Source organism: Diorhabda carinulata, chromosome 6 (genome assembly GCF_026250575.1).
Source record: "Diorhabda carinulata isolate Delta chromosome 6, icDioCari1.1, whole genome shotgun sequence".
NCBI classification, from domain to species: Eukaryota; Metazoa; Arthropoda; class Insecta; order Coleoptera; family Chrysomelidae; genus Diorhabda; species Diorhabda carinulata.
In genome coordinates, this window is record NC_079465.1 from 22,457,841 (window position 1) to 22,468,537 (window position 10,697).

Genomic DNA, 10,697 nt, shown 5'->3' on the forward strand with positions numbered 1-10,697 from the left:
GCGAAAACAAACCGTCAATTGCCTTCAGAGACTGTCTTATTCAAAAACAAAATGTCATTTGCCTTCAGAGACTGTATTGTTCAAAAACAAATCGTCAATTGCCTTCAGAGACTGCCTTATTCAAAAATAAAATGTCATTTGCCTTCAGAGACTGTATTGTTCAAAAACAAATCGTCAATTGCCTTCAGAGACTGTCTTATTCAAAAATAAAATGTCATTTGCCTTCAGAGACTGTATTGTTCAAAAACTAACCGTCAATTGCCTTCAGAGACACGCTTGGCTAAATACAAACTATCAGTTGTTTTCAGAGACTGTCTTATTCAAAAATAAAATGTCATTTGCCTTCAGAGACTGTATTGTTCAAAAACTAACCGTCAATTGCCTTCAGAGACACGCTTGGCTAAATACAAACTATCAGTTGTTTTCAGAAGCTGACTTTTCTGAGAGTAAATTGCCAATTGCCTTCAGAGACTGTCTTATCAAAAAACAAACTGTCAATTGCCTTCAGAGACTGTCTTATTCAAAAATAAAATGTCATTTGCCTTCAGAGACTGTATTGTTCAAAAACTAACCGTCAATTGCCTTCAGAGCCTGTATTGTTTAAAAACTAACCGCCAATTGCCTTCTGAGACACGCTTGGTTAAATACAAACTATCAGTTGTTTTCAGAAGCTGCCTTTTCTGAGAGTAAATTGTCAATTGCCTTCAGAGACTGTATTGTTCAAAAACTAATCGTCAATTTCCTTGAGAGACTGACTTAATCAAAAACAATCTGTCAATTGCCTTCAGAGACTGTATTGTTCAAAAACTAACCGTCAATTGCCTTCAGAGACTGTATTGTTTAAAAACTAACCGTCAATTGCCTTCTGAGACACGCTTGGTTAAATACAAACTATCAGTTGTTTTCAGAAGCTGCCTTTTCTGAGAGTAAATTGTCAATTGCCTTCAGAGACTGTATTGTTCAAAAACAATCTGTCAATTGCCTTCAGAGACTGTATTGTTCAAAAACTAACCGTCAATTGCCTTCAGAGACTGTGTTGTTTAAAAACTAACCGTCAATTGCCTTCTGAGACACGCTTGGTAAAATACAAACTATCAGTTGTTTTCAGAATCTACCTTTTCTGAGAGTAAATTGTCAATTGCCTTCAGAGACTGTATTGTTCAAAAACTAATCGTCAATTTCCTTGAGAGACTGACTTAATCAAAAACAATCTGTCAATTGCCTTCAGAGACTGTATTGTTCAAAAACTAACCGTCAATTACCTTCAGAGACTGTATTGTTCAAAAACTAACCGTCAATTGTCTTCTGAGACTCTCTTGGTTAAATAAAAACTGTCAATTGCCTTCAGAGACTGTCTTATTCAAAAATAAAATGTCATTTGCCTTCAGAGACTGTATTGTTCAAAAACTAACCGTCAATTGCCATCAGAGACTGTATTATTCAAAAACAAAATGTTATTTGCCTTCAGAGACTGTATTGTTCAAAAACTAAACGTCAATTTTCTTGAGAGACTGACTTAATCAAAAACAAACTGTCAATTGCTTTCAGAGACTCTCTTGGTTAAATACAAACTGTCAGTTGTTTTCAGAAGCTGCCTTTTCTGAGAGTAAATTGTCAATTGCCTTCAGAGACTGTCTTATCAAAAAACAAACTCTCAATTGCCTTCAGAGACTGTCTTATTTAAAAACAAAATGTTATTTGCCTTCAGAGACTGTATTGTTCAAAAACTAAACGTCAATTTTCTTGAGAGACTAACTTAATCAAAAACAAACTGTCAATTGCTTTCAGAGACTCTACTGTTCAGAAACTAACCGTCAATTGCTTTCAGAGACTCTTTTGATTAAAAACAAACTATCAGTTGTCTTCAGAGACTGTATTGCTCAAAAGCTAACCGTCAATTACCTTCAGAGACTCTCTTGATTAAAAACAAACTGTCAGTTGTCTTTAGAAGTTTCTTTTTCAGAAAGCGAATTGTCAATTGGATAGGAGCAAAACCAATTATTGGATTACCCTCCAGGAACTGAGACAGGCAAAATCTTTTCTGGGAGGAAGATCTGCTGAATAAACACCTGAAGACGCTAGACTTTCGAAGACGAAGAAGAATTGAAGCTATCCCACATTATAGATTTTTTAAAAGGAATGGGATTGATGAATCAACTATAAATACAGTATCGCAATAAAAAAGGGGAATGTAATGAATTCTTTGGGTCACAGTGTAAATGATACTACAGTATCTACATACATATCAAAACGGAAATTGCGAAAGTTTCCACTTTTTTGAAAATTAGTTATTTAGTCAACATCCCATATTGTAGATATTCCCTGAAACGCAATCTCCGAGTAGAATTGAACCCATTTAATTTCAAATCCGAACTTTTGTTATAATATCAAAATTTCTATGGTTTTGTTCAAAGTCCAAACTGAATTCGATCGACATAAATCTAATTCTGGAAACCTTTGTAAATGCCAATTTCCCGATTAACGAACATAACGGATATTACTTGAAAATTGCATCACGGAGTTTCTAATTCCATTCGATCCGAAATCAGAATTAAGTTCATTTCAAAATTTATCTATTCATCCATCTCACACAAACCTGTCGTATTATCTTATCAATATTGTCACACAAGCAAAATCTGTGTACGCGAAATCAGCACTGATTGAACGAAAGTCCCAACTCAATATGGTTTTATCCAATCTGTAGTGGATTTACATCACTATCTTTAAAATACCAATAGTCCAAATGCATGTTGGACAAAGATACGAAGCTCTAAATCCTACGGAGCCCTTATCCTTATGGTACACAGATGCATGGAGCTGGACTGGGCATTTCTGGGACAAAATGTAATCCATAAAAGGTGCAACGACTCCATACCTTTGACCAGAACCCTACGAGATCAATTACAAACTGAAGGAATGGCTACAGAGTCAGTTGGAGTCTGGATAAACTGAAGGAATGGCTACAGAGTCAGTTGGAGTCTGGATAAACTGAAGGAATGGCTATAGAATCAGATGGAGTCTAGATAAACTGAAGAAACGGCTATAGAATTAGTTGGAGTCTGGATAAAATGAAGAAACGGCTATAGAATCAGTTGGAGTCTGGATAAACTGAAGGAATAGCTACAGAATGAGTCGGAGACTGGATAAACTGAAGGAATGGCTATAGAATCAAATGAAGGCTGGATAAACCATAGGAATGGTTACAGAATCAGTTGGTGTCTGGATAAATTGAAGGAGTGGCTACAGAATCAGTTGGAGTCTCTATAAACTGAAGAAATTCTCTTCATGATCCGAAAAGACATTAAACTGGTGGACGGTTTTCTGACAGGTCACTGCCACGTCAATTACCACCCAGAAACGATGGACATGGCATAGGACGACGACTACAGATTCTACGAGCAAGCCATGGAAACGGAAGAGATCTGCAACTTGGAAATAACTACTATTCATTAAAATTATTCAACCTAGTCGATTTTTCTAAACTAAAACCCAACCTAGCAATAAAGTTGATTACGTGAGTTACGTTTTACTGGAGATTATGAAGATTCACTCGTAAAATCAACGTATAAAGTGACCGTATGCGAAAAGTCTTTTTTAAAAAGTGAAAATTGTATTTTTTTCGTGTCAAATGTGTAGGTAATAATGGCGGCAATATCTGAAAATCTCTTTTACAACCAATGTACATACTCGGTCTCATCGGTTCCATCTCGTGTTGAATATCTAATCCGGGTTAATCTTCCATGGCGGGGGTGTTAAACTTACCCTCTGCTCACAAAACGGAAACTTTCCTTCAAATGCGCTTCAGTAGGATCAGAGGGCGACTTTTTATTTTTTCATAAGGGCCAGACTATAATAATTTGATGTTTAATTGTATATAAAATGAAATGAGATCAGATGATTTTTAACTTTACTAGATAGAGGATTTTTTAGCTAATTATTATAAGGTAATAGTTTCTGTATGTGTTAATTTCCTTTACATTTCTGTACCTGTATGTTCATAATATATTTTTTATTAAAACAATAACATCTGGTTGAATATAAATTAACTCAACTCGACATCTTCGCCCCATTGAAATTTTTTACCCCCTTGGGATTAACTTTTTCCATATTGCTCTGTCACGTGAATAATTTCAAGTAAAGCAAGCATTTTTCTCTGCAATCATCGTTTCATTTGCCCAAAATTTTTTTCTCCGAGACGTTTTGTAAAATTTGGGAACAGAAATAATGGTAGGGATGCAGATCAGGTGAGACTTTGAGACCTTGTATTTCATAAATGATGAACTTAAGCAACATCCTGATTTTTTTCATAATATAAACATCCTTTAAAAATATTTCTACAAAATTTGAGCTCAATCTGTAAATTATTTCAGTCTCATTGGATTTTTTAACGACAATTTGTTTTCCATTAATAAGTGAACAGCTTTGAAGCCTCATATTTCAAAAACTATAACCCTAAGCAACATAAATAAATGATGTTTGGAGTTATTTTTCTTCTCAAAGTTTAATTATACAAATTATTTTACAATTTTTACGTAATAAAAATAATAAAGTACGGTCCTGTTACGTGCTGATGACGTGCTTTTGCGTATCCATCTTGAAATAAATAGAAACTTCTTTTTTAAAATATTCTTATTATACCAATGATTTTATAACATTATTTTGCTGTTTATCTAATTAATTATTTTCAAAATTGAAAAAATCATCATTAATTTTCAATAAAATCTCATTTCAAAATATCGATTCCCACAAATAAATATGGTACGAAGTTCTTTCATCGTTCTTGTTACAAATAGCTAAATAAGTGTAAAAAGTAACTTGTAATTTACACCACTCTGTATATCAAATAAATTAATAAACATTCTACAGTTTACTTTTCTATTCACCTAGTATTATATATAATATATAAATTCTTGGAAACCTCAAAATTCCCAATGACCAATCAAATCGCACCGGACGCATTTCCGATTAACGTTATGACACGCTCTTAATTCAGTATTGTCAGTCTAGTTAGTGAGTGAAAGTGTCTGGTGTTTTGTTGCTAAGCGGGTTATTCAAATTATGTTTATTTGAAATTACAGGTAAATACATCTAATATTCAATTGTTTAGTAAAACATATACTTTTTTAAAAAAGTATAAACTACATTTCCTATTAATTCACTACAAGATTCTTTTATATTCCATAATAACAAATTTATAAAATCATTGTAGACGTTGTCGAATATTGGAAATTAACGTTGTTTAAATACTTAAGTTTGGTAATAGAATATTTATAAACATATTTTGTTATTAATTTACAATTATTCAATTGTCAAAGTCAATTATAGAAGATTTAAAATAAAGTTAAATTACGACGCCTTCTTGGAACGATAGTAAACTGTCTAGCGTAGCAATGGCGTCACTGATCAAATTCATTAGGGTAATAATTTATTATAAATTTTAATAAATACGGTTTGTTAGATTTTTAGTATTCTTTAAAGCTTGACAGAACTTTCTTCTGTTTTTTTTTTCTTCATATTTTCAAACTAGTTATGGAATATTATCGAAAGATAAACATTTTCTAAAATAAATTAGTACCTTCGACAACGCAATGTGTCAATTGTCAATTATAAAAATGTTTGTTATACAGTGTGATCCATTTGTATTGAAAACACCCTTAAGAAATTCTGAAATAAATTACTTTGAGAAGAAATTTTGAATTCAGATCTCTTGCTAAATTTAAGTTACAAAAAAACATTGTGTCAATTATTTTTAATTGTGTAGTGTTAGTGTACGTTTTTTCGCGAACAAAGCGGTATGCCTAAAAAGGTAGGTGATTGTTGGTATGAGTTATAAATGTTTTTGTTACCACGAGGGTAGTATTACTTACATTTTTCGTTCTGCAATTGATATAGGTAAACAAAACAAAAATCATTTTACGAGGGTATATCAAGAATTATTCATATTTTTCGTTTTAATGCCATATTTCAAAACTTGAGTAACAACTTTCGTAAATGGTAGTTTCATGAATTTCTGTCACTTTGACACGTCTTAAACCAGTAAACGTTCGTCGCTGGTTTTTTTTATTAGATTACATTACGATTTATGAAGATCTTATTTTTATTGCTTTCTATCGAATAAAATTGCTTGGGAATTTGGATTTGGATTTGGACTATAAAAATTAATCAAAAATATATAAATATATATATAAAAAAAAACAAATAAAATCAGCGATTAAACACTAAATCAAAATATTCTGTCTAGACAACTTTTGACTATACATGGTAATCCCCGTAGAAATAATAACAAAATTATTTGATTAATCTTGATTTAACAAATAATACCTCTCTTTTTTATCAAAAATTATCATATTTTTGTTAAATTAATGATTATTTTGATCGACAACCGTTATATTGTGATTTGGTAACACCGCATTATATTTGTTTTGTATGTCAATTTTGAACTTCAATGATTCCCTTTCCATTATTATCGAATGTCTGTTTGAAACGCTGAATCTGATTACGTATCTTTCTCTGGGGACGATAAAGACTCGTAGTTTTCGAAAATCTCCACGTCACTTTTCAAATTTAAGCTTCATTAATATAATTTTTCATATTTTTCAACTTAAACGAAATGTAGAAGCATTCTCTTGGAGATTTTCTTGACCTACAAGGACAAGGCTGCCAAGTTATTCTATTTTCTTCGTAATAATTAATTTAAATCGATTATTACGGGAAATTAGTTACTCTATAAACACAGATACTCGACTTGGGGGTTAACGTAGTACATTTCCAAGTTTGTATCATAGAGAAAGTTATATAATGTATGAGTTAATGTAAGTGATGAATGTGGTAAAAGCAACCGCGATTGGAAATAATTCGGAACGATTCGCGAGTGATTTGATACGTGTACCATACCAAATGGGTTCATGGTTTAGTTGGAGTTGCCCTTTCCACTTCAATGGGTAAGTTTTTATCTCAAAGATATTAAATATTCAAATTTCGATATTAAAAATGTATAAATAACTTCAATTTTGCTTTAAATACCTTATTTTATTATAAATATAAAAAGCTAAACAAGAAATTAATAAATTAAGTCATAGGAACACGTAATATTCGATTCTAGTCACATATAACATTTAAAATTGCAATATTTTATTACGTATCGAAATAAATTGTTGAAGAATATGATAACTCACGTTGGAAAACTTTCAATCATATATTTAAAATGAAAATTTTCATGTGTGAAACCACCACATCATCGTTTGCGCAGTCACCGGCATAGCCTAACCATCTGAAGCTTGCCTTATTGACTTCTTCACTTGCTAGGGTCTTCATAGAGCGCCACACGCTCTGGTCCATATATTCGGCGTAATCTTTCGTTCCTCCTCTTTTTGTCATCAAATTGTCACTATTTTCAGTCACTAATGATCCCCGGTATTCATTTTTGAACTTATGTCTTCCGTTCTTTAACATACCATGTATTTTGTTTTGGAATCGTTAATGGTGAGTCCCGCTTCACAGAATTCCTCTACCAGCTGCTCAAAGGTTTCCTTCAGTAGCCTAATCATCTTGCCCTATTGACTTCTTTCACCAGGTTGGGGTCTGAGGAACCCAAACATCTTCTTGGATGGTCGACCAAAGTTGTTTGAGAGTATCTCAATTGTCTGACATTAATTAGCTTCCATTTATGTCTTTAGCATGTAATTTTCCCATGTTCGGATGATCGATATGACTCGAAGAGATCAAAATTTAACTTAGAGAACCATCTTTTAAATTTACGAACGTCAAATGATTGTGATCCGCATACAGACGACTCATTCTCGGATTGCGGACATTTTTACGTGGCTATAGCATAACGCCGACTGACGCTTGGGTGTCAATAATGGTGGAGTGTATAGTGCGAGAACTTCGCAGTTGTTTACGGGGCTTTCTGCCCGCGTAGCGTTTGCACGGAGCGATCGGAGGTTGAAAAAAACGGTCCTCGTATCTAATATTAACGTAAATGAATATCTCGATTCTGAACGCTTCTTTCTTGTAACTTTCCACACCATTTACACACTCCATCATCCCTCATGAAGTTTTCCCCATACACGCGACTCATTCTCCGATGGCGGGCATGTTTACGTGGCTGTAGTATAACGCCGACTGACGCTTGGGTATCAATAAGGGCGGAGTGTGTAGTGCGAAAGCTTCGCACTCGCTTACATTGTTTTCTGCCCGCGTAGCGTCTGCCGAAGCGATTGGAGGTTGAAAAAAAAACGGTCCTCGTATCTAATATTAACGTAAATGAATATCTCGATTCTGAACGCTTCTTTCTTGTAACTTTCGACACCATTCTCGCACAACATCATCGCTCATGAAGTTTTCCCCATACACACAACTCATTCTCCGTTGGAGAATGTTTACGTGGCTGTAGCATAACGCCGACTGACGCCTCGGATATCCCGATTCTTAACGCATCATTTCACTTTCGTTAACTTATTTTTGAGGGTTTATAAATCTCTTAAGAAAGTAGATTACAGTGTAAGATAGATGAGACAAAAGTTAATTAGGGATGTTCCAGAGCCCGGATTTCTTATTAAAAAACGACAGGGTATCTTCAAAAGAAAGAGAAAAATCGCATATTTTCGGATTAATTTCTTATATAAATCTTCACAAACTGACCTTATTTTGTTCATATCTATAGTCTACCTTGATTTATGAGAGAGTAATAAAATGATGAAGCATTTGTAATGCATTTCTTTAGTAGAATGTTGAACATTTTTTTTACAAATTAGACCACGAACATTCTAATTTTCACTTAATCACACTTGAAAGTTCACACTGCACTTTGCAAGCTGCAATTTAGCCAAAACTCCTTACTATATGGAAAAAATTAAAAAAGTATATTTAGGAAAATAGAGAATCTTGAAATTGAAATAAATACACAAAGTTTTTGGCCAGTTCAAGCCGTTTTCTATTATACAGCTCGCGGTTACGAAAGACAGAAAATTGTATTAGTTTTTGTACTACATTTAAAAATGTTTTAGTACTCTCTCATAGATAAAAGTAGATTATAGTTAGATATAATTTCATTTTTACGTGAAAAAACAAAAAAACCGAGTGAAACCTAATGAAATATTATACTGAAATTTCTTGGTTCAATGTAACGTTTTAACGATTCTTTTTGTTTTAAAAGTTCTAATACTCTTAATGCTGATCAAAAGCTCGCTCCCGGAGAATATGGATGCATTTAGTCGCCATTCACGTGATTTTTTTCGTAGATATGTTATATTTGCCACAAAATTTGTGTCGAAATATTTAAAAAATCCGTGTTTAAGATTGTGATAGACACGAAACATCTCGTAGAGACTAATTTAACATAATTACGTGTATATATAGTGTGTTCATATATTAAAGTATGTTTGTTTGATCACCTTGTAGATTTCCGGGAAAATAACGTCGTTAACAACAAATTTTTCGATACACACCTTGTATACGAAATATCGATTTATGTTGTGAAATTTATTGATACTTTTTATCGCGACATTACAAAAAAAAATCAAATTAATACACTCAAATGGTTTTGTCTCGTTCGTTTGTTATTTTCAAAACGAAAAAATTGAAAACGTACCTTGGAAAGCGGCTTCAAATTGCAATTTCTCGGGTTCAGCTTCACCTCCATCGCATTTGACGATCAACAGCAACCCCACGAGCCCGACGAGGGCCCCCGAGCCCCTTATACACCCCATGTCCGAACACTTCAAAGGGCCTGCATGATAAATGCCGACCCTCGTATCGTACTAGGCCCTAGAGACCCTTAAAACGATTTACTAGCACATCACCACCACTGTCACACAAATTACAACAAATTATTGATGCAGTCATCAACTGTTGAATACACCATGAGTTTATTTTTCGCTCATAATAAGCGGAAAAATCGCTCTCGATTATACACGCATTCTTCTACGTATTGGATTTTAAATGCCCTTCTGTCAACTATGGAAGGTTGTAATACTATATTCGGCTTTCGCGGCGGTTCAATAACTTGTGGGGAAAAACGATCGAATTGAAAGTAGCGCCATCATCGAAGGGTGCACGAAATAAAACTTCAAACACGCCATTATTGACAAAACCGCGCCATCTCGTAGTCGAAAAACTAATAAAAAAACTTTTTTTGATAATAACTGAAAGGTTACTCTAATTTCGAGATATTTGTGCCATCTGTTAATAAAAAAACTAACTTAATTTCGAATAATCTTTAAAAAAAAGATTTCTACTTTGATATCGAGAGACTAAATTATCACTTAATCGGAAGGCTGAACAGGATGTGGTTGATATTTACTCAAAATATTCATAAAGAAATTGCTGTAAAAAATAAATTTGCTATAAATAGATATAAGCGCCATCTTGTAGTCGAAAAACTAATAAGAAAACTTTTTTTGATAATAACTGAAAGGTTACTCTAATTTCGAGATATTTGCGCCATCTGTTAATCAATAAATTAATTTCAAATAAACTTATAAATAATCTCCTTTTAGTACCATAAACTTTCCCTAGTAAGTTCATTGTTGGAAAATCTCTTACCACCGAGTTTTCTGATTTCCCGTGTACCACAACAACTCAATTGGGCTGAAGTCATGCGACTGTGGTGGCCAAATCATTATCAAATACTCTTTGTACAGCTTCGAGGAATACTAGGGATCGTTTTTATCCTAGAAGATAAAATTTCTGGAGCT

At 33.4% G+C, this 10,697-nt stretch overlaps 1 protein-coding gene across 1 annotated transcript in view; it reads right to left on the reverse strand.

The window, feature by feature from the left end:
• LOC130894826 (pikachurin) overlaps nucleotides 1-10,030 on the reverse strand; it is a 31,720-nt gene extending 21,690 nt beyond the window's left edge. The window contains exon 1 of the mRNA XM_057801829.1: nucleotides 9,593-10,030. Within this exon, the coding sequence (XP_057657812.1) occupies nucleotides 9,593-9,710 (118 nt within the window). The 5' untranslated portion in view covers nucleotides 9,711-10,030. The remainder of the gene's footprint in view (nucleotides 1-9,592) is intronic.
• Nucleotides 10,031-10,697: the final 667 nt, after the last annotated feature.